At 36.7% G+C, this 25,783-nt stretch overlaps 2 protein-coding genes across 2 annotated transcripts; both read right to left on the bottom strand.

The window, feature by feature from the left end:
• Window positions 1-11,417: 11,417 nt before the first annotated feature.
• LOC142612393 (uncharacterized) lies at window positions 11,418-15,211 on the bottom strand. The gene is made up of 9 exons (XM_075784489.1): window positions 15,020-15,211; window positions 14,809-14,932; window positions 14,630-14,695; window positions 13,893-14,260; window positions 12,925-13,583; window positions 12,403-12,536; window positions 12,199-12,295; window positions 11,517-11,919; window positions 11,418-11,438 (listed from the first exon to the last, which is right to left on the bottom strand). Exons 1-9 carry the CDS (start codon window positions 15,209-15,211, stop codon window positions 11,418-11,420), a joined length of 2,064 nt encoding a protein of 687 aa, XP_075640604.1.
• Window positions 15,212-22,242: 7,031 nt separating this feature from the next.
• LOC142613076 (cytochrome P450 709B2-like) lies at window positions 22,243-25,783 on the bottom strand. Its single transcript, XM_075785265.1, has 5 exons — window positions 25,448-25,783; window positions 24,511-24,737; window positions 23,567-23,817; window positions 22,939-23,317; window positions 22,243-22,803 (listed from the first exon to the last, which is right to left on the bottom strand). The coding sequence occupies exons 1-5, from the start codon at window positions 25,722-25,724 to the stop codon at window positions 22,372-22,374; spliced, it is 1,566 nt and encodes a 521-aa protein (XP_075641380.1). The 5' UTR covers window positions 25,725-25,783; the 3' UTR covers window positions 22,243-22,371.

Here is a 25,783-nt window from a genome sequence, read left to right as displayed (position 1 = left end):
CATCTTTTGAGCCATACCACGAAGCATCCACAATGAACCCTCAATCTCATTTGCTTGACAGTAGCCCCTAAATAGACTAACTGACACATTTTCAATGCTAATCTCCTAGTTCAAGGCCATCCCAGTTCAGTTCCCCTGTTTATCCTCTCACTTAGCTTTTTTGATTCAAATGCAGTTAATGAATATTCCAGATGTGAGAAACATCTTGAACCAAAACACTAACAAAGTAACAATCAAAATTCCCGAATGTACCATTTGTAAAAAGCAAAAAACTTAAATAAAAAATAAATGATCTTGACAGCATCACCAACTTTAGGAATGTGTATTCAGAGTTAACACTACCTCTACCATATAGCAATTATAGAAACACATTAACAGGCAGTTATAGAAACATAGAGCAACCTATCAGTTGAGGAAAAAAACAAAGAACGGTGAGGTAAAAAAAAAAAGAATAAGGAGATTGTAAAATGAACAATTATATTGAACCAGAATCATTAAGAAAATACAAATACCCTACCAAAACTTTTCATTAAGTAATACAAATAATGATCAAAACTTTGTTTACCTTTACATGTAGTCAACAAACTAAATTCCCTATCCAAAGTTATCCCACATCAAAATATTCATATACAGAAAAGTCCATTATCCACAGAGCTCTGTGTCCACCAAACTTGGCAAGTCAGCTTTAGTGTCAGGGAATCCAAATTGATTCACATCAAGACCAAAATCCATTACTGAATCTGTGAAGTCAAGATTATCTTCTAATAGGGCCATAAGTTCTACCGCATCAAATTGTTAGAATTAGTACCCTTAAATCCTATTGTATGATGTTATGTATGACATTATGTATGATTTAGTGTTATGATTAATAAAGTTGTTTCATTATTATCTAAAATAATGGTAACATGAATATTTGGACATTATCATATAGTCCATGAGATGCAAAATATGTGATTTATGTGATTTAGTCACAGAAGATATAGATCACAAGTTCTTGGTAAACTCAAAATTTTGGTTCATAGTTGGTGATGAAATTGGGCATTTCATCTGCGAAGACTATAATATATCAACTAAGATGATTTGTCTTGATCATGGAAGTAGAGACTTCTAGTTGATATGTTGATATGTTTTAAGAGTTAAAAGACATATTGAACTAGACCGCTGTGAGATTTATTATTCTCCTAACGACTGTCAAATGAATAATAAATCTCACGATTTCTATTTGCATAAACTCTTAATCTTGAGAGAATAATTAACATAATCATAAGGTGTAGGTTATTTTGATATATCAAGAGTGAGATCTAAAGTCACGATTAAAACCTCAGTATGTTGGGCAGCCACATTTAGTGTTGATGGAACATATATTCTCAAAATGGAATTCATAATCTCTTAACGGAGATATAAAATATTCCCTTGAGATAAGTTTAATAGATTTGGTTATTCAAAGTGTTAGGTCTAACCACTTTAGTAAGGAGTTACTAAAGTATATATTTATGAAATTGGATTTCATAAATATATAATGAATAACTTAAAGGATTAAACCAGGTACTCAAGGATTAAGATGTAGTAATTTTCAAAATGATAGTTTACATTTATGACTTTGTATTACTATGAATATTTTATGAAGGGGTTGCATGTTGTAGTGGGCCTTTTGTGTGGTATTGGGCTGGACTGGTTCTTGCCGTACTAGGCCCAAGGTGTTCTGGATTAGGAAATTAGGACTGGTCTAATTGCAACTCACCTTGGTCCGGCTTGTGCGCAAACTATGCCTGATTCAGTTCAGGCTTTGATCACATGCCTCTGGTAGGCAAAGCTATTATGACAATTACGGCAGACAAATATAACAAAGATAATAACAAAGGTTTATTCACCACTTAGACAAAATAAATAGTGGGTCATTATAAGAAACATATGTTTTATGAGAGGGCAATACAAATAAATACGGAACAGGTGATAATAAGCTTATTGAATCTCAAAGAAATATTAGTCTGCCGTAAAGAGTTATGTCACGGGGTCTATGTCAAGAAGGAAAATCATTTCCTTAATGCAAATAATCTCTCCGACGAAGAAATTAACTGCTTTGAGGGAATGGACCCTAAATGACTTGTGCCCAAAGGAGCATCTTGCTTTTAGCAGAGAGTGTGGTTTGAGAGGGAGAGGGGAAAATCATCCTATTCCGGTGCATGCCTCCTATACTATTCTCTCTTTTTGTTTTTCCTTTGCTCTCCGATTCTTTCTTTCTTTTTCCCTCCCCTTTTTTTTATCTTTTCGTGTTTTTTCCTAGTCTTTGTGGTTCTCTCTGTTTTTAGATTACTGTTCCGGTCTCCCCTTCCCGTGCACAGTAGGGGTTCCTTATATAATGCCTACCGCAGCTGGCTTTTACCATTTTAGCCCTTAACCGTCTTTGTCTGGTGTGGGCATCCTTGCCGACTATTACTGATTGATTAGTCGCCTAACTAGTGCCACTTACCTGTGCTAGCCGTGCCACTCCACCTCACCAAACAAAGAAGACTATTTTGTTTGTTTACTTACCGTGGCATTCTTATCTGCCATGGTGTAAGTACTCTCTTCCTCTTCGTCCCTCATGACATGCACCTAGTGGTTCCAACTCAGTTTTACTTCTTTTGAGCAGTATGTCATTTCAGCAGGACACTGCCTCCAAAAGAGCCTGAGTAGGAAATACAAAAAATAGATTTTCCCTCCTCCCTACCGCCAAACCATGCCCTCTTACCTCTGACCCATGACCCACCACATCCTGTATTGGTTGGGTACAGGCTGGTGGTGTTTGGGCCTTGCACGTGCCTTACTTCCATGCTTGTCCAAAATCTACCTGCTGCTCATGCGCTTGCTGTGGTCTGAAGGTCCATCTGCCTGTTCTGCCGTTTGTTCTTGACTTCTTACAGTGTGGGCTGCTTTATTGATTTCTCATTCTTTATGGTTTGCTAGGCTTTGCCCGATTATGGGCTTCTTCTCCTTGGTGCCATTCTCCATGTTCTATTCTTAGTCGTACTATTACTTCCTACCACATCATTCTGTCATACCTGCCGTGATGTTTACTTGACCTAGGACTGCTGGGTCTCTTTGTGCTTGATGTTCATCCCTTTTCTGATGGCTCAATAAACTCATTGGGCCTTTTGCTACATTACTTGCAGGCTCCCACGTCCCGCTTACTTTCTTTTGGGCATCCTTGACTCTTTTTAATTCTGTGCTTTCCATAGGCTTTTTACTAACTCCTTGCGCTTCCTTGACTCAAGTATTTTATACTTCATCCTTGGGGCTTATGGGTTCTCCATTACCCCTTACTTTTGTTACTTACATTGTTTTGGGTCTGCTGTGGCAGCTGTAACCCATTCTCACTTTCTACATCCATACAGCCCATGGGTTTGCTACTTCTCTCTTTTCGGGCCTTTTTAGGCCTATTTACTTCTTCAAGGTCCATTTGTTTGCTTTATAAACTTATGATCCATTATTCCTGCCGCTTGGGCTTGATGGTTTTTCTATCCCACTTTTTTCTGCCTACATTGTTGGACTTCTTTCTCCTGTTGGGATCCCAAAAAAAAATGAGCATCTACACATGTATAATAAAGTCTTGAGATATAATTTATTAATAAGGCCTAAAGTACAATTATATTTATATAGTGGTATTAAATAAAATTAATGGTAACTTTGGACTTGTTAAGAGTTGACAGAAAAGCCCAAGGCCCATTGATGCTAAAGTCTTATCTGTTCCCTTTTAGTCTCACTCCAAGTCATACATTAAAGCCCAATTGGAAAGGCCCAATAGGCTAGCCTAATTAGATAATCAGTTAGATATAAAGGGAGAAATATACAGAATTTAATATATGATACATCATTGTGAAATGGTGTGTATGTGTGAGTGAAGCCACTCGATTATTCTTCTTTGAAAACTGATTGAGAGACAACACTTCTTGGGCATAAAGTAGAATTGGAGTGAAGATTAAAAGTGCTCCCAAGTACTTCTAATCTTTTGTTTTGAATTTCACCACACCAAAGTACGCTCTCTTGTTCTTAAATTTTGAAATTTACATAGTACATGTTATCAATCATGAATGAAGTAAATCTGTGTTTGTTGCTTCCGCTGTGTGTTTTGTATGAGATACAAAACCAAATTTTCCAACACAAATGACTCATTTTCAAAAAAAGCCAGCAATTCCTCCTGTCCATTATCAGTAGTTTCAGCCTTTACCAAACTACTTGTACTTTCACCAACAAAAGCCTCAAATCCCACAGGAGTAGGACCCGACATAGTGGAAACAGACTTTAGAAAGTTAAGTCTAGCCAAGGCAGCATAAATTGCCCTTGCAGCTTCATCATAAGCAGCAGCATCGTCTGCAGTTTCATAAGTCTCAAGCCAGAGCTGCCTAACCGCCCTGTAATTACACTATGAATTCTCAGGGCCCCCTTTTCCTTTCAAACACCCTTTCTTTGGCCATTTGGAGGAAAGTTTGCGAGCACGTTTTGTGTCATCACCAAAAGACTCAAGCTGGGCAATATAGTCTCTCCACTTGGCCAATGTCTCAGCCATGAACAATCCATCACCTCTAGTCTTCCTTTTCTTTGAAGATTCCATGGGCACACCTTGATGAAGATAACCCATGTGAGACTTTTTCAGAGAACTCCAATGATTGCTCTGTTCAACAAAAAATAGAGAGATTCAGATAACGATGTTGGATTTCCCAAAGAGAAAAATCACAAAAACCCTTTTGCAACAAACCCTAGGAAAAATCAAGAAAACCCAAAACAAAAAAAAGGAAATTTTAAAAATCAGAAATTGTTTAAAAATAACCCAACCTCTCAGAGATTCAACAAAAACCCCTGAAACCCTAAACAATATTTGAATTTCCCAAATTGGAAAAATCAAAAAACCTTTTTGCAAAAACCCTAGAAAAATTCAAACAAGAAAACTAAAGAAAACCCTAAAATAAAATATAGAACAAAATAAATTCAAAAAAAAAAAAAAGAGTAGAATTTTTTTAAAAAAATTAACGAACCTCTCTTAGTTGTAGAAGAGTGAAACCCCAATGGCAATGATTGGATTCTTGGAGAGAAAGCTTTAGCTTTTAGGGAGAGAGAGAGTGTGTGTGTAAGGAGTGAGGAGTATTTTGTCTTCCCTGGTTGTCCGTTGTGTGGGGTTAAGGAGAGAGATATTAGGGTTTTTAATATGGTGTGGCGCTTTTTGGACCATTCAATTTTGCTAAGTAAATTTCAAAACCTAGACAGACAAGGAAAAACTTTTAGTGAGAGAGAAATCTTTGGGTTTTTGTTTCTTTTCCAGTTTCCTTATGTAATGTCCAGTCCACCTATAGTGTGGTTTTTACAACTAAAACCAAAACCAAAATCAAAATGAAAACAAAAACTTCCTTCTTCTTTTTACTTTTTTTTTTCAAAAGTGAAAGCTTATTCTATATTTATTTATTTATTTATTTAGACATGACATTCCAAATAAATTATGATAAGAAGTTAGAATTTTATAAATTTAGGACCACAAAATATAATATGGACATCACATAACTATGAAAATAATTAAAATAGTTGAAATAAATAATCATTTTAATTTTACCTAAAATTAACTACCTTAAAAATTAATAAATTACTCTTTATTTTAGTAATAGATTTCTTATGAAAGTAAAACATAAGAGAGAGTCGCTTGAAATGATTTGGCCATATGTTCACAAGAGCGATTAATGTACTCATAAAAAGGAATGAATTGATCTAGGTTGAGGGAACAAAAAAAGATAGAGTAAAACAAAAAATATATATATTTAGTAAAATTAATATAAAAAAGGACATGTCAATTAGAAAAGTAACATAGAGTACAACTTCATATATAATAGAATGAAGAAAAAGAATGCATGTGATATTGCTCTTGCCAACCTTTTTTGTGATCTAAAACAAAAGAAATAAGTTGGTGTTGGATAGAAGAAAAAAAATATGGATGTCAGATTAATGGTCTCGAATTACAAAACTATTTTACCAATAAAAAAAGAAAAGACGAATTACAAAGTTCAGCCAATCACTTGGCAAGTCTCAAATTTATTGGATGTCTCATCCCATTGTCCATATATATCATAGTGGAATCAAGAATTTGGTTTTGGGAGTCAATACATGAAAAAACAAATTTGATTATTCAAAATAAAAAAATTTCTAAAATTCAAATTATTAAATTAATATAAAAAAAAATATAATTAGTATCTATTTGGTATTGATAAAATATAATATAAACACAATAAAAGACACAAATAATTATTTTATTTCTATACATTTTAACTAAATCATTTATGATATATCAAAAAGTTCTTTTTAATTTTAAAAATCATTTATTATTAATTTTAATTGAATTTTGAAACAATTTCTCTTTCAATATACAAATCATAAGTCCTTTAGAATATCATCTTTCATTTTGTTGCAAAAGCTAATTCTGATAATATTCATAGTTAAAAATATTTGGTACAACCACATTGTAAGGACACAATTTGCACCTGGACCCAACTGTGTGTAGGGTGCAGGCCCAAATAGCCTTATACAATGAAATTTGTAGAGTATGGGCTTGAAACCTAGGTTTATGGATATTGGATAACAAGTACGGTGGGCTAGATCTCCAATACATACACAATGAAATGGTTTTATGACAAAAACTCTCCTCGGACGTTAGCCGAGGATGTCTTATATTGCTTTTTCCTCTCTCAATTATAGTTGAAGGTAATGTGTACAGTGTTTTTCTCTTTCTTCTTCCCGATCCCCCTTCTTGAATGCCACCCATTTCCTTTTATATTCTCATCCTTCTTCTCACCATTTTTCATGTATGGACCAGATCACCAATCCAGATATTTATCCCATTCACCGTCTTCTTGAAGCCCTCAAACATTAGCTATAACATTGCCCCTCACTGTTCAGAGGTCATTTCCCTATTAATGTGACCAGAAAGGTAAGTGCAGAGTCTTTAATGCGATGGTAGTAGCTTTCTCTAAGATATATCTCATTCACACCTTCTTCCTGTACCCATGTGGAACATATCCTCCCTCATCAAACCCCCTAGAATTCCCTCACATACATCAGGGTGTATGGTACAACCTTTAATTCATAGAGCCGAGGAGATCTCCCTCCTTGGACCATTTCCACCAACTTTTCTTGTAATAATTTGCTTGTGGGCTTTTAGATCCAGTATAGTTATTATCACCAAGACCTCCTCAGACGAGTTAATACCCTCAAACCAAGCCTAAAGCTCACAAACATACTCTGACTTTTCTACCCCCATAATAGCCCCTCAAAAATTCATCTTTTCTTCCATCCGAGGGGAAAAATGAAGTTTTGATTCATCACCATCACATTCGCACGCTTATAAAACCATTACATGTGAGAATGCCATCTCACTTCGTTTGAAATTGCTATTGACGCCTCGAAATTCATAATGCCTCCATTAACTGCTCCAAGCAACGCCTTGTCTGCCACATCCAACGGTAGGACGCGTATCCAATGGTCCGGGTTCTTCTTCAAAATTTGAACGGGATAACTCCCAATTAATGTCGCTTCCTTTATGTCAAACGCCTAGGAATTTGCGACTCGAACCATTACTCCAGAAATCAGTCACATCTTACAACTTCCTCCTTTTTTCTTTCCTCCAAAAGATCACGAAGAATCGTCTACTCATTTCTCATAAGTTTTCATTCTTCTAAAATCTTTTTCTCTTCAGCTGTAGTCCTCGACCATTAACTGTACCTCTTCTCTTTCTAGAACTCCATTTTCCTTCCAACCAAATGGGTAGATTTAAGTGCCTAGTAGATACTGACGCCGGTATGGAGGGTTTCTGGGCCAAATACCACATCCCTCCGGATGTGGGTTTGAAATACTACTCCCTAGAGGCCATAGCTGACGCTAGGAGAGAAGGGGAAGTTCTCATTCCCATCATCATCTTTTTGAGGGGTGGAATGACTCTTCCCATGAAGAATGTAACTAGTGAATACTTGCGTAATCATAGATTATGCCCAGACCAGTGTACACCTAACATGTTTAGAATTTTAGGTTGTGTCGATGCCCTCAATGAGCAAATGGGTTTAAATCTCACATGGCATGATGTCGTCCATATGTACGAATGCCATCAACTTAAAGGCGTAGGCTACTACCTCAAGTCTAGGTCTAACATCGTTAGGCTCATATCATGTCTCCCCAAATCTAACAAAGGCATGAAGGATGATTATTTAATCGCCTCCTTGAGATGGTCCGATGGTCCCCATTGTCCAGTCGAAAGGGGAAAACTATGTGTGACTCCTTAGGATTTAGACTCCATGACCTGGGATTAAGTTCTCCTAACTTCATCATGTAGATTCACATTGTATTCTATCATTCTTCACAATTAGCGTTTTTCCTGATTCAAACCTATCTGACCTCTCGGATATTTTCTTTGCAGATAAACAGCACGTATCGCCCCGTCTGAGCCTTATGAACACCGCGGACCTCAACAAAGTCTTAAGATCCGAGGTATTCATAAGTGAAAACCTGCAGGTCAGGGCTGCCCATCTCATCTTGGGATACGAACCACTTTCTAACATCGTCCAAGACATTGGTAACGCGATCATCGCGAGTGACCGGAGAAGTAGATGGATAAACGTCTCGAAACCAGATTTTCTTGCTCCCCAAGACTTACCAGACGACCCCTCTGTCATCCTATACGTGCGCCCAATAAAAACGATCCCTATTTCAGCACGACCTAAAGCAAAAACCATCCGAGAAGAGCCCGCATCTTCTCATCTATCCCTTGAAGAAGAAATAGACCAGTTCCGACTTGAGGAAGCAGAAAAACCATCGAAGGACCACGTTGTCAACATCTGGGACGAAGAAGAGGAATCCGCCAAGGGCTTTTGAATCCAGGGTCTGATAATTGCATGTATCGATAAGAGTGACGAGGAAGAAGAAGAAATGTCTCGAAAACAAGGGTTAGGCTTGAGGGGTCTACTTACCCAAAGAGGCCAACAATCCACCGTGAAAAACGCCCCGGCGACATAACTTCCTACCAATCTCCTTCCTTCACCTCCTCCTCCAGGCCCTTTTCTCCCCGATCCCAACCCCAAGAAGAAAAGAGCAATTGAGGTAGAAGAAGAGGAACTGGCCCAGAAGAAGAAACATAAACAACAAAAAACAAGAAAGGGCCAGACTCGAGCCTTCTACGCGGAGAGTAGGGATAGCCGTGATTTGGCCGAGGTGCACCGTACCCCAACCCACTGGTCACCACTGCTAGAGTTGGACAAAACTCCTATCCTAGAACACTCTTCCATAAGGGAATTCCAAAAAGGGCATGCCCACCACTTAGATAAAGCCTTGGAAAATCCCCTCCTTTTGCCAAGGGATATGGAAGCCTTGGAGAACATGAATCAGCCTCAACTTTTCCTTTCCCTAAAAAGGGATTTGGCCCTGGTATGTACCATTCAACTAGTTTTGCTTCGCTTTTTTACTTTTCTTTTCATATAAACTGTTTTATACATACTTTTCTACTACTCTCATCAAAATGAATTTGTTCGCCACTGCTTCTCAGGCTATCCAGGAGGTTTTTGTGGCTGAAAAGTGGGTACAAGATGCTCAGAGCAAGACTAATGCCGAGATCAGGGTCAGGGTAGAAACTGAAAAAGCCCTAGGACAAGCTGAGCATGAAAAAAAGAAGCTTGCTGATAAACTGGTGGAAGAGGTTGAATGCTTGAAGGGTGAATTGGTGCAAGCCAAAGAAACGGCTCATACCATCAAGGAAACTGTTGATGCTGCGTCGCTTGCTTCCTTCAACAAGTGGGTTGAAGAAACAGAAACCCGCCTAGTTGAAGAATTCGCCGAAGTATGTAAGGAATACTATCAACAAGTATGGACAGAAGCCCTGAATGTTGCTAGGGTCCCTGCTACTTCCGAGTGGAGAAAAGATGAAAACATGTGGATTCCCCCAAACATTCGTGTGATTGAAGCTTTGCCTCCTCCACCTGCCTCTAAGTCAGCGCCTCCTATCCAAACCTCAGCTGTCCAGGACCCACTTCCACCCATTAAAACGTCCACAAGCCCTGATCAGATCATAGCCCAGGACGAGGAGACTAACAAGGGTTTGAACAAGAAAATTGACCAGATTGACCCTTCACTTAGGGCGAAAGACAAAGGAAAACAAATCATGACCTCATCTGAGGTGAAGTCTTCCACCATTCCTCTTGTTATCAAGGAAGTGGCTCCTCAATCCAAAGAAACTAGTCAAAAAGGGGCAGAAAACAAAACAAAGGAAGCTGAGACCAAGTCCTAAGAGAACCCTCTAGTGAAGGCTAAGACATGAGCAGCTTGGAACCTTCTCTCTTCCGACCTTTTATTTAAATTCCACACAGCACCTCTTAGTTTCTATTTTTTCTTCCTTCTTTTTCTTTTTCTTTTTATTTTTAATGTAATCAAGTACATTCTTAATGACAAGTTTAAGATTTCAAGCATTGGGAATGTTTAATTCTTACTCTTACTACAATTAATGCGCATAATATGAATGACTTAGTGCATAAAGGAACAGGATAGGTCTTAACAATGCCTTAAATAGTAACAACAATATGTTCTTAAGATACTTTCATTTTTTGAACTTATGCCTTCGATAAATAATTTGTATGTTGAAATTATGTTATGCAACAGCAAATAGTTAAGCATATAGAAGAATACATGAACTTAACATAGCCAAAATTTTGAAACTAAACTTCACGTGAAACTTAGGCACAAAGTAGCTCACAAATCTTACCTGAATACATGGTCCAAGAACTAAATATATCCCAAATTCTGTTTGATCCTTAGAAAGTTGGATAGAAATGTTAAATTCTCCAAAGTGAATGATCCGAGGACCAGGCGTAACTAAGGTTCTTTCTTTTATTTTTAATAAAGATATCAATTCCCACAAGGTACGTGGTTCGAGGAGCCAGGCATGACTAAGTTTCTGTTTGATACATATTAAAAATGAATTGACATGTTAATTTTCCCAAAGTAGATGATCCGAGGACCAGATGTAACTAAGGTTTCATTTAACACTTAATAAAAATATCAATTTCTACAAGGTACGTGATCCGAGGAACCAGGCATGACCAAGTTTCTGTTTGATACATATTAAAAATGAATTAACATGTTAATTTCTCCAAAGTAGATGATCCGAGGACTAGACATAACTAAGGTTCTGTTCAACAATTGATAAAAATATCAATTTCTACAAGGTACGTGGTCCGAGGAGCTAGACATGACCAAGTTTCTGTTTAATGCTTAGTAAAATGAAATAAAATGTTAATTTTTCCAAAGTAGATAATCCGAGGACCAGACGTAACGAAGGTTCTGTTTAACACTTAATAAAAATATCAATTTCTACAAGGTATGTGGTCTGAGGAGCCAGACATAACCAAGTTTCTATTTGATACTTAGGTAAATGAACTAGAAATCTACACAACATCATATTAATAGAAAAATAATGGCAGAAGTGTCTTTCATTAATAATAATACCTTCGTACGTTATTTACATTCCAGGAACATTGTATAGCTTTTTCATCTAAGTCTGCAAGATAATATGCTCCTATACCAGCTACTAACGTAATACGATAAGATCCCTCCCAGTTAGGTCCTAATTTTCCCCATGCTGGGTTCTTAGCTGTACCCATGACTTTTCTTAAGACCAAATCTCCGATGGCTAGTAGCCTCAACTTCACATGGGAATCATATCCTTGTTTAAGTTTTTGCTGATAATAAGCCAACTGAACCATAGCATTCTCTCGTCGTTCCTCAACTAGGTCTAAGCTTTTTTCCAATAAGCTATCATTACTGCTAAGGATGAAGGAGCTCGTTTTTAACGTTGGAAACCCAGTTTTCAAAGGGATTATAGCCTCAGCTCCATAAGTCATAGAGAAAGGCGTCTCTCTAGTGGATCTTCAAGGTATAGTTCAATACGTCCACAAAACGTGCAGCAATTCTTCTACCCACCTCCATTTGGAATCATCTAGCCTTTTTTTCAGTCCACTAACTATAACTTTGTTTACGGCCTCGGCTTGCCCATTCTCTTGCGGATAAGTTGGAGTGGAATATCTATTCGTGATGCCCAAATCACCACAATACATTTTGAAGGCCTTACTATCAAACTGCAAACTATTATCTGAAATAAGAGTATGAGGGATTCCAAACCTAGTGACAATATTCTTCCAGACAAACTTCTTTGCATCCACATCCTTGATGTTTGACAATGGTTCAGCTTCAACCCACTTAGTGAAGTAATTTGTTCCAACAAGCAACCATCTTCTATTCCCTGCTGCCATTGGAAAAGGTCCGACAATATCCAAGCCCCATTGAGCAAAAGGCCAAAGACTAGACAGAGGATTAAGGACACCCCCCGGTTAATGAATGTTGGGAGCATACCTCTGACACTGGTCGCACTTTCTCGCATAGTCTTGTACTTCTCTCTGCATGTTGGGCCACCAATATCCCTAAATAAGAGCTCCATGTGCCAAAGACCTTCCTCCTGTGTGACTTCCACAGATCCCTTTATACAACTCCTCCAAAAGTAACTCTGTTACTTCAGGATGCACACACAGCAAATATGGTCCTAAAAAGGAGCGTTTGTATAACTTTTGATCCTCAGATAACCAAAACTGAGGTGCCTTTCTACGTATTTTTTCCGCTTCAGATTTCTCTTTAGGCAGAACATCACCCTTAAGGAAGGACACTATAGGGTCCATCTAACTAGGTCCAAGCCTTATCTGTTGAACCCGAATGGTGTCAACACTCATTCCACTGGGTTTGAACAAATCCTCAACAAGGATAAGCCGAGGTAGAATTTGTGTCGAGGACGTTGCAAGGGTAGCCAAGGAATCAGCATGGGTATTCATACTCCTTGAGACATGCAACAAGATATAATATTCAAATTTTGATTGTAAATACCTGGCTCGGGCCAGATATTCTTGCATTCTTGGATCTCTAGCCTCCAATGTCGTTTCTACTTGACCCACGACTAATTGCGAATCCGAGAACATTTGCACTGATTTTCTCCCCATCTTCTGAACCATATTCATTTCAACCAGTAAAGCCTCATATTTCGCCTCATCGTTGGTGGCCGAGAATCCCAATCTCAACGATTTCTTAAACGTAAGCCCTTCCGGAGACACTAGAACTAGTCCCACACCAGATCCTCTTTGATTCACCGCTCTATCAACATATACCTTCCATGTTGCAGGCTCCTTGCACGAGATCATGCCAACTGATTTTTCATCCATGTCCAACCCCTTAGCATTATCTTCTAATGAAGGCTCAGCAAATTCTGCGACCAAATCAGCAAGCATTTGACCCTTCATGGAAGTATGAGGCATATACTTAATATCAAAAACCCCTAAGATGGTGCCCCACTTAGTAATCCTACCCATATAACCAGCACTTCGGAGTACAGATTTAAGAGGAAGTTGAGTTAGAACCACCACCATATGGGATTGAAAGTAATGGGGAAGCTTACGCGTAGCGTGTACCACTACTAGGATTGCCTTTTCCAACGGTAAATAATGTACCTCAATCTTATGCAAAGACTTACTCACGTAATAAACTGGCCTCTGTATAGTATTATCAACCCATATCAAAACCAAACCAACAGCATGATAAGCCACAGCAATATATGCAAACAGAACTTCATCAATTTCTGGCCGAGACATAATGGGTGGGCGCGAAAGATATTCCTTAAGCTGTTGAAAAGCTAATGCACATTCCTCGGTCCATTCAATTCCCTTCCACTTATTCAACAATTGGAAGAAAGGCCTACACCTATCTGCAGACAGTGAAATAAACCGGTTAAGGGCAGCGGTCATCCCTGTTAACCTTTGAACTTCTTTTGGATTTCGAGGAAGTTGTAAACTATTAATTGCCTTGACCTGAGCAGGATTGACTTCAATTCCTCTGTGTGTTACCATATAACCCAGGAACTTACCAGATCTCACCCCAAAGGAGCACTTGGAAGCATTAAGACGTAACTTGTACCTCCTTAGCGGGTGAAAAGTATCACTTAATTCTAATATATGCTTAGAAACCATTTTACTCTTCACCACCATGTCATCCACATACACTTCAATTGCTTTTCCCAACTGAGGCTCAAACATTCTGGTCATCATTCTTTGATAGGTAGCCCTTGCATTCTTCAAGCCAAAAGGCATCACCTTAAATAATAATTCCCTGTAAGAGTGACAAAGGCCGTTTTCTCCTAGTCCTCCAAAGCCAAGGGTATCTGGTGCTAACCCTGAAAAGCATCCAAAAAGATCATCCGAGGATGTCCCACAGTAGCATCCACCAACTGATCTATGCGAGGCATTAGGAATGAATCTTTAGGACAAGCCTTGTTCAAATCTATGAAGTCTACATAAACTCTCCATTTCTCATTCTTCTTTTTCACTACCACTGTGTGAGCCAACCATTCTAGATAAAACACCTCTTTGATAGCGCCAGCCTCCTTGAGCTTAAGCACCTCTTCCTTGACAGCCTCAGTATGCTCCTTGGATGAGCGCCGAGGTGGTTACCTCCTCGGCACCACAAACGGATTAACATTCAAATGATGACAAATGAAATTTGGATCAACCCCTGGAGCTTCATAAGCATTCCACGCAAATACATCCATATTCCTTTTCAAAAACGCGACTAGTTCCTCCTTCTCCAGAGGTGGCAGCTGAATCCCCACCTGAAAGAATTTCTTAGGATCATCGTTGATAAGAACCTTTTCCAATTCTTCACACGCATGCTCTTCTTCCTCGGCAATCCTAGGGGTAGCCGAGGATGTTGATTGCTATGAACCCCCTTCAACTGAGGCCGATGACTCTTGCTCAGTCTGATGCAGAGTTCCAGCTGTTATACACTGTCTAGCCATAGATTGACTCCCAATGATTTCCTCGATCAATCCCCCAGATGGGAACTTCACCTTGACATGAAGAGTTGAAGAAACAGCACGCAGAGCATGCAGCCAAGGCCTTGCCAAAATGGCCGTGTAGGGAGAATAAGCATCTACCATAATGAAATCTACATCTACAACCTCCGGACTCGATTGCACAGGTAGCCGAATTTGCCCTTTTGGAATGACAGCCTTCCCCTCAAAGCTTATGAGCGGTGAATCATAAGCCGTAAGATCCTCAAGCTTCAGGTTGAGCCCCTTAAACAAGTTAGGATACATAATGTCAGCCCTACTACCCTGGTCAACCATTACCCTTCTCACGTCATAGCCCCCTATCCTAAGCGTAACAACCAAAGCATCATCATGCGGTTGGATAGTCCCAGTCTTATCTTCTTCCGAGTAACCTAGGATAGGTGGAGTGTTCCCCTTATTCCTTTTTCGGCTCAAAATGAGACTTCTCGACAAGAGTTCATGACACCGACATCACTCTAGTAGGGCAAGACCCCGTCCTTCCTAGAGCAACAAAAATAACGTTGATCATACCTAAAGGAGGCCTTGAAGCATTATTGCCCTAATTTACCGAGCCTGAATGATCTTCTTGCCCATTGGGCCAATATAAGAATTGTTTCAACCTTCCCTCCCTAACCAACTGTTCCAAATGATTCCACAAGGTCCTACAATTCTCAGTGGTATGACCTCTCTCTTGATGATAATGACAATGAAGGTTCTGATTATGCTTTATGGGATCCCCTGCCATTTTGTTGGGCCACTTAAAATATGATTCATGACGGATCTTCTCTAATATTTTCTGCACAGGTTCACAAAACATAGTATTCACTGCCTGAGGAGTGGTTGAACTAGATTGCCCAACGAAATCTCTCCTCGGCCTATTGTTATTGTATCTATCCGACCTAAAATCCCTCCTCTCCTGAGGGATAACTTTCGTTTTCCCCTTACCTTGTTGTTGATCTTCCTCAAACCGTTTGTACTCATCAATACAATCCATGAGCCGACGTACACTCCGTACAAGCTTCTTGGTCAAAGATTTCCTTAAGTCATGCTCAGTTGGAAGGCCCACCTTGAAAGTGTTAATCGCCACCTCATCAAAATCGCCATCGATTTCATTAAACATCTCCTAATATATATCAGAATATGTTTTCAAGGTCTCTCCCTCCCTCATGGCCATGGACAATAATGAATCTAGAGGCCGAGGAACTCTACTGTAGGTAATGAAACAAGACCCAAATGCCATAGTGAATTCCATAAAGGAATCGATTGAACCCGCCCTCAGCCCATTAAACCATCTCATTGCAACAAGTCCCAAGCTAGAAGGGAATACTTTGCACATTAAAGTTTCTTTCTTAGAATGCACCGCCATTCTCTAGTTATAATGGCTCACATGCTCTACAGGGTCTGTTCGGCCATTATAGATAATGAAATTTGGTTGGGTGAAGCGTCAAGGAACCTCTCCTTTCTCCACCCTGCGCGTGAAGGGTGACTTGGAAATTTGGTGCAACGCCCTGCTCATAGCATCATTTCACAAGCCCTTGGAAGAAGACTTCTTGCCCTTACGACCACGAATATCATCCTTCTCATAGGAAAAAGTCTGACTAGGAGGAGTTCTTGACCTGGGCCTATAACTACTACCTTGGGAGTCTTTAGAGGAAGGATCAGAAAACGAGGGTGTTCGCTGTCGTCTTGCATGGCGCAGCTTCTTCTTCAGATGGTCAATCTCTTGCTGTATGGCCTTAGCATCGTCCTCGCGAGGGATTCTGCTTCCTCCCCTTGAATGACTCCTAGCTGTGTGCCCTGTGTGCATACTGCCCTCCCGATCTCTTTCCCGTTCAAGACGTTGAAAGTGGTATTCCCGCTGGGACCCCATAGACTCTGCATGGTGTGGACCTGAACCTACCATCACGCTATCCGTCTTTCAACACAAGATTTTCCACAAACGGCACCAATTGTAATGACACAATTTGCACCTAGACCCAACTGTGTGTAGGGTGCAAGCCCAAATAGTCTTATACAATGAAATTTGTAGAGCGTGGGCTTGAAATCTAGGTTTATGGATATTGGATAACAAGTATGGTGGGCTAGATTGCCAATACATACACAATGAAAGGGTTTTATGACAAAAACTCTCATCGGACGTTAGCCGATGATGTCTTATATTGCTCTTTCCTCTCTCAATTATAGTTGAAGGTAATGTGTACAATGTTTTTCTCTTTCTTCTTCCCGATCCCCCTTCTTGAATGCCACCCGTTTCCTTTTATATTCTCATCGTTCTTCCCACCAACTTTCATGTATGGATCAGATCACCAATCCAGATATTTGTCCCATTCACCGTCTTCTTGAAGCCCTCAAACATTAGCTGTAACACTGCCCCCCACTGTTCAGAGGTCATTTTCTCATTAATGCGGCCAAAGAGGTAGGTGCAGAATCTTTAATGCGGTGGTAATAGCTTTCTCTAAGATATTTCTCATTCACCCCTTTTTCCTGTACCCATGTGGAACATATCCTCCCTCATCAAACCCTCTAGAATTCCCTCACATACATCAGGGTGTATGGTACAACCTTTAATTCATAGAGCCGAGGAGATCTTCCTCCTCGGACCATTTCCACCAACTTCTCTTGTAATAATTTGCTTGTAGACTTTTAGATCCAGTATAGTTATTATCACCAAGACCTTCTCGGACGAGTTAATACCCTCGAACCAAGCCCAAAGCCCACAAACATACTCTGACTTTTCTACCCCCACACACATTATAAACAAATTTTTGTTTGCTATGAGTTAAATTCTAAATTTGTTTTAGTTTTTTAAAGAAACAGTTGTTTGGGGGCCCAAGGCCCTTCTAAAAATTCTAGATGGTTAATGAGTTATGAGCTACCTGTAATCAAGCATAAAAAATTCACATAATATGAAATTTTAAAATTCACAAAAAAAGAAAAAGAAAAAAAAAAGTCCAAATGTCAAACCATATTAGGCTAAAAAAAGGTGAAGTTCCATTTTCAACAGTAATTTTTCATAATATGTGAATTTTTGCAAGTAAAATTTGGTTACTAACAAAAAAATATTATCAATTTAAAAAAGATTCATGTGTCTTTTGAAGATATTGAGCATAGTTAAGAAAAAGAAACTCCAATAAATATTTACTAAATTGATGAATTTTCTTTTAGTGAACACTAAACTGATTATTTAGTTATTGTAATTCAGAATTTATTATAGCATTAAAAAATATAAGCAATAATGATGTTTAATTGTGAAGTCATCTAGTTAATAAAAAATAAAAATAAAAAATCAAGACAATCCTTTAACTGGAGCTACATTGCATGACAACACCCAAATCTCGAAATCCCAAACTTTTAATTTTTTATTCCAACTAAACCAACAACCAAAATGTCCCATGAAACATAATTATAATGAATCATTTGCGATTTTTGTGAGTGAAGGTTTTTGAATCTTTATAACAATTTTGTATTTGTTTCTTAGTAAAAAGAGATTGTGTTTTTTTTTGTTTTGGAAGGGGATCACCAAACACATACATGGGATAGGTGACCACTTTAATTTTTAATTTTTTAGGAGACTAAATTTTAATTTGAGGGGTCAAGTATAAGTTTTTAAACTAAAAATCTATATAGTATCTAGACTTATATATAAAAAGAAAAATTAAAAAAAAAAAGTTTTGATATGTCATTCTCACAGACAGCTGTATTTTAAATTCTGTTTTGATATGTCACTAGCTTGATATTCTTACGCTCTATTTTATACAATCCAACGAGCATTAATTGGTTATTAACGAACTAATAGTTTCATTTCATATGTTTCATGGGTCATCAAAATTAAAATTTCTGGGCCAAAGTTTATAAAGACTTGTTATCAGATCGGATATATTAAATTGTTGGGCCCATCTTAATTTAAACGTTATCTTATTCAATTGATTTTGATTTTTGAACCATGTTTGAAACATAGGCCCACTTGGTGATCCGTAGAATGAATTGGGTTGTGCCTTGACCTGTAAACCAATTTATGATCATGACTCAATCCGTGTACCCAATTTAGATTATGTTGGATCTGCTAGTTATCTTGACGTACTATTGGTCCCAGACTTGTAGTTGGTCTCAAAGTAACTCTAAAACAGTAAGGCAAACTTGGCAACAATTTAATGGCTCGTGGACTTCGGCATATCACCACACACGGAGAAAGTTTAGTTCCAAATCATTTTGAAAGTATCTCTTTCACTGACTATATAACAATTTAAATAACTATCTGTTTGTATTATTTAAACAAGTTATATGATTCATTAAACATGTCATGTGATTAAAATTACCATTGATGATTTCTTCACTTGTCAAATAGGAGATTTGAGGAAGATAACTTCAAATTAGTTTAAAGCTAAACTTTTTCCTATACCCATCACAATATTCTGGTTCACTAAACGGTTATGGAAGAATTATGCAAAAATCTCACTTATTACAAATGGTACCAAAGAAATGGAAGTCTCTTGTATTAGGGTCTGCCCAAGGTCTAAGCTTAAGGCCCATTAGAAAATGGTCTCATTCCCCATTATAAAAATTCCAAAAATTTTATGATAATTTTATAGCCTTAACACTCTTATGAACACTCTTATGCCATTTCATGAAGATACCTGGACAGTGGCCCATGTGACCCATTGCAGAAAGAAGTGGCGACAGAGAAGAAAGAAGAGAGGAAAACTCAAGCTGAATTGGAGAAGCAGTAGGCAAGACAGCACAATGCTGCAACCAAACAAATGGAGAGCACTCCAGCTGGAGGGTATACTGGGAATACTACTACCAATGGAGCTGGTGGGCCCACTAGTGCCACGTATGGTGCAACTGGGCACACAACTGGGACTGGACAAGGACAGCTGGGTCAAGTGACTCATAAGTCTCTCTATTGGGACCAGGAGGACAACAACCCATAATACCAGTGTGGAAGAGAATAATCCCCCAGGATCATATGGGTCTGGTCCTGGTGGTAACTACAGTTAAAAATGTCAATGTTTGTTTTGATAAGGTTTTGGCCGTGGTATGTGGTGTATAGTGTGCATTGGTATAGGTGAGATATTAATTGTTTTTTAGTGTAATGTGTATTGTGATTTGTGATTGTGAAATTTTCTGATTGACAGCTGGCTCTTGTGATTGGGGGTATCAGGCATGAGGCTTGTCTGTTAAGTAGGGTGGGGTGGATGGGCACATGGGATATTTGAATTGGGGGAAGTAAATGCACATGAGATGTGTGTTAGTGCAATTAATAAACAATAATTTAATTAACTAATAATTAATTGGGAAAAATAACTAATAAACAATAATTAATAATTTAATTAATCAATACATTATAAAAAGACAAATTAAATTACGGTTAGGCTAAGCAATAATTAATAATTTTATAATTAATGAAATAACAATATAACAAATTATAGTTTATAAAAGACAAACAAATTAATAAAACAACTAAACAACAATAATTAATAATTTTATTAATATTTTAAATGAACTTATTATAATAAACAATAATTTAATTAACTAATAATTAATTGGGAAAAACAACTAATAAACAATAATTAATAATTTAATTAATCAATACATTATAAAAGACAAATTAAATTACGGTTAGGCTAAGCAATAATTAATAATTTTATAATTAATGAAATAACAATATAACAAATTATAGTTTATAAAAGACAAACAAATTAATAAAACAACTAAACAACAATAATTAATAATTTTATTAATATTTCAAATGAACTTATTATAAGAAACAATAATTTAATTAACTAATAATTAATTGGGAAAAACAACTAATAAACAATAATTAATAATTTAATACATTATAAAAGACAAATTAAATTACGGTTAGGCTAAGCAATAATTAATATATAATTAATGAAATAACAATATAACAAATTATAGTTTATAAAAGACAAACAAATTAATAAAACAACTAAACAACAATAATTAATAATTTTATTAATATTTCAAATGAACTTATAGTTTATTATTTATTCTTTTGCTACCTTGGGAAAAATTCTTGGGAAAAAATTCTGAGAACTTATAGGAACACCCTAAGAAAAATTCATGCAGCCGCCACTGTCTATAATCTATGTATAAAGTAGTGTGTTGTAGTTAGTTTGATTGTCTTGTATTTGTTTTCCCTTTCTTTGTTTTCTAGGCTTCTTTCTGTTTGGACGTGTGTATTTGCAAGTGGCATTTCAATTTGAATAAGAATGAAGATACCTTCTTGAAGGAATCGATATTACATGTAACTCTTACACACTTTTGATGCTCACACCCATGTGAATGTCATTACGCAAGTAAATATTACATAAAACAAAAATTCCTTGAAAAGTTGTAATTTTAGGAACAAACACAATTGTCTAAGTCATATCAATTTGCTAAAGAAACTAATTACATGTAAAGTTATCATGTCGGCTTTAGGATACAAAGTATGAAATCTAGTGTGAGGGAGTGCACAATTGTTATGATTCTGATCATCTCTACAATACCAATAGTTTGAGCCTAATTGTAGTTTGAACTCTAATAGGTCTAACACAATAGATGATTAAAATTTCTAAGTAGAAGTAAACTAAATGCCAACTAGGTGTAGTGGACAAAAATTCATGTGATTAAAAGTAGGCATTGATTACCATTTTGAATTGACACATAATGGATTGAAAGAAATATTCTTACAATTTGTTTGGCAGGAGAGAAAGAAATAGAATATAAATGAATGAAAATAATATTTTTCCCTTCTCTTATTTGAGAGTTTTAGTAGAGGGAATTGAAAGTTCATTATCTTGTTGGGGGAATTTAAGTGAGGGGAAATATAATGGGTAGGAGAGAACACTTATTCCTCTCTATTTTCTCAAAACTTCAAAATTTTCATTCCCCAAAAAATTGAGAGAATTTAGAGGAAATGAAATTAGATTTAATAAATTTTTTACTAAAACTCTCAAATACCCTCATATATTTGGCCCCTTATTTTAAAATAAGAGTCTAACAGTAATATTGTCATAAATAGATTTCATTCATTTTCTCTATGCTACGAGAAGGTATTTGCTACCAAATGATACCATGTTAGCGTGTTGCGTGTTAAACCCAATAAATATGAAACATGTCAATAAAAAATAACTAACTTACTAACAATAAAAGACATATGTTAGTGGGTAGTTATTTTCGTACATATGTCGCTCATTTATTGGATTTTGATACGAATGACATGATATCATTTGATACAAAATACTTTTTCCTATGTTACTTCCAAACAAAGTTACTTGCCCTCCATCGCTTTCACTCTTTAATTTTAAAATATGTAAAAAAAGTTACTTAATTTCATTTTATTAATTTCTTTTTCATTTATTTTTCTTACTTAAATACATTTTATTACTGCATTCCATTTTTTTTTTTTCATTCTACTGTATATGAACTCTCAAACGAGCCTTAGAGAAGAATTACAAGTGCAATAGTTTTACAATTATGGGGAGGCCATGTTGTGGCTGCAAAGTGAGACACTCCACGGGTGCATGTTTATACTCTGGGGAAAGGCATAAAGAAAACCTTTGAAGAATCAAAGCAATCACTGATTTCGCTTCTAACATCGCAAAATTCTGACCAATGCAAGTTCTTGGACCCAGTGAGAAGGCAAGTAGAGCATTTGGGTGTTTTGCAGCTTTGGAAATTCCATTTATGAATCTCATTGGGTTGAACTTGTTTGCATCTTCACCCCAATATTCCTTTCTTCTGTGAATCTTCACAAATGGAATTGATATACATGTACCCTTTGCGATCATCACGTCGCCAAGCTTCATGTCTTTTGTTGCCTGCCTAAATAATTCTATCACTGGGCCATATAGCCTTAAAGTTTCCAGCAAAACCATATTCACCTGAAAATATTAACAACTATGCTTAAAGGGTGTGGACACAACACGAGACATGACAATTTTTGAAAAACTAAGACACGACATAATAGGGACATGACAATTAATTAAGTAATTAATATACATTGTTAGGTATCTTACCAATTTTAACTTCGCCAACATATCTGCATCAGGAATACCCATCCCACATTCCTTCAATATCTCTTGTCTGAGTTTCTCCTGCCATTCAGGATGTAAGCTTAACAAGAACACAGTCCAAGTTAGCAAATTGGAGGAGGTTTCATGCCCTGCAAAGAAGAATGTCTTGCACTCCTCTATGATTTCATTTACATTCAACTTAGGACCAATGTTTTTCCCATCACTTTCTGAGGCTTCGAGCATCAAACCAAGTAGATCATCGACTTCACAAGAGCTTGCAGTAGCTTTGGAATTTAATCTACTCTTAATGATGCACTTCAGTGAAGTTTTCACCTTATTGTCAAGCTTCCATATTTGGAGATTTAATGGGGTAGGAAGATATCTACGAAGAAGAAGAAATTAAAAGTCAAGCACTTGGCGTGGAAATATGGAAACCTCTAAAGCTGTTAATTACAAAATACTTACAAATTGACTAACAATGAATATGATTGGTATCGCTAAACCAAGATAATAAATGAGTGTTTATATTTATAGTATATATCTCTAGCATCACTCATGGAAATACAAGTGTATAACCCCAACATGTTGAATCATAAGAATAGATCAAGAAGGTTAAAGAGTGAGCAATTACTGGCTGCCAGGGATGAAAACGTCAGTATGTGCAGCTGCACAATATTTTTGAAGCTCTTGTTGTGCCTCAAAGACCTCCCGCCCTTGGGCATAGCTACTACCAAAGGCAGTGTGGGCGATTATATCAGCTGTTAGTTCTTTAAATTCTCCATTCATCTCTATACTGTGACAATTGTCCTCAGCTGCAACAACTTGATTTTTCCACTCATCAAGCTTGGATATGGTACACGCTGTCATTCTTTTTACCATAACCTGTAGTATCCAAATTCCAAGGAGTGAAAAGCCTAACAGTGTATATGTAGAAAAGCTTACCATAAAACTAATTTTTTTTTTTTTTTTAAAATCTTCTAGACCACTTTGTCTTAGTTACATGACTTTTTAAAATTATAATATAACTTGTTTAAATTATACGCATAAATGATTTTATAAATATTCATGTTGTTAGTTAATTTGATGAAATTCAGAGATTTAAAAAAAATCCATATATGTTATATACTTGTACAATAAAAATTTTATGTATGTATATATTGTTGTCATCAAATCTTACAATACCTATACCATGCATTGAAATTATGGGTGCCCAATTTTTCTGATTTACAATCAAGTTATGATCAACATAAGTTTTTATTTTTATATTTATCAACCCTTGAAAAAACCATGTAAGATTATATCATTGGGTGGAGCATACAAACTATTTATTCTCGATTGCTTCATTTTAAAAAACATTTGACACAAAATTAGAACATATAAGACCTAATTGAAATAATACTTGGGACGAAATTCGAACGCAATTATAATCAAATTTAAACAAAGATAGAGCTTCTTCTTCCCTACTATATATATATTTTTTTTTGAAGCACCCTACTATAATGTATTAAACATAGATAGATTATGAGCAAATAAAAAGTGAAAAAACAAAAGGTTTAGGGGGGCTGGGTTTCTTACCTTGAGCTTGTCTAGTGAGAAGGCGGGATTGATAATCCTTCTGTGCTTAACCCAGTCCAAGCCACTGATTAAGACTAACCCTTTGTTCCCCACTAGTGTTTGAACTGAAGGCCTCGTCGGTGGTTTTTCGTAGAAGCCAAACTTGTTTGATAGTATTTGTTTGGCCAGCTCAGGGTCAGAAATGCAAATCCTCGGCTGCATTCCAAACCAATACAGAAACGTCTCTCCTGCGGCATAAATATATCTTAGAATCGGCAATTGCATAGCAATTGTATCATGACTATTGCACTTATCTAGACAATACTTTGGACGTAATCATTTTCCCATCAAATTTCACAATTTATTAACTTGTGTAATTGTGAATAGTTAAAAAAAAATGATGTATTGTACCAATCAATAATGGGTAGAAAATTTCAACCACTCACAATCACACAAATTAATAAATTAAAAAATTGACAATGTGATTAGATGTGTCTCTTGACTTATTATTCCTTATTGGAGACCATTCCTACTTATTTGTATTGAGCACTGGATTATTAGATTAGTATATATATTAATACACACATGTATGTGGATTCTAGTTGGTCTTAATTATAAAAGTATTTACCATCGAATAGGAAATTTGGACTTGAATTACTTTGCACCAAAACTAATTAGTATTTTAACTTAATAATAAATAACAATCCTAATAGAGCTAACATAATATATATATATATATATATATATATATATATATATATATATATATATATATATACATATATAAATAAAGAGGGTGGGAAGTGGAACTTTAGTCATTCTATATATGTAGAGCCAAATTCACTCCATATTCTTACTCATCAACAAGGACCCAGGGTAGTGAGGGTGAACCAATAAAAATTACTAAGACAAATTAAGAAGATATTAGTAAGTAGAAAAGGGAAGAGAAATTAAAGACCATATAACGAGGACCACTTGTGGTAGTGAGGGAGAACCCTCGGAGTAATATCATGTGAGTTTGCATCTAAAACAGTTTGTCTTGCAGCCATATTCAGCTTCTTCACTTCATGGAGAGAACCATAAAGGATAGAGCAAGGTGGCCCTACGATCCCTTGTTTTTTGAAGTGTTTCGTAAAGGAATATGGCCTCCAGAGAAGAATTCTACAGATTTGCAAAATCTTTGAAATAAGAAAAATTATAGAAGCTATTAAGCCAATAGCAGGAAGGTAATCCATTGGAAATTTTGGAATGAAAGAGAGGTGTGTGATAGCTATGCCGAAGTGAAGGAATATGT

This window comes from Castanea sativa, chromosome 10, assembly GCF_040712315.1.
Source record: "Castanea sativa cultivar Marrone di Chiusa Pesio chromosome 10, ASM4071231v1".
Lineage (NCBI taxonomy): Eukaryota > Viridiplantae > Streptophyta > Magnoliopsida > Fagales > Fagaceae > Castanea > Castanea sativa.
The sequence above is the reverse complement of the archived record's forward strand: the minus strand, read 5'-3'. Positions and strand labels throughout refer to the sequence as shown.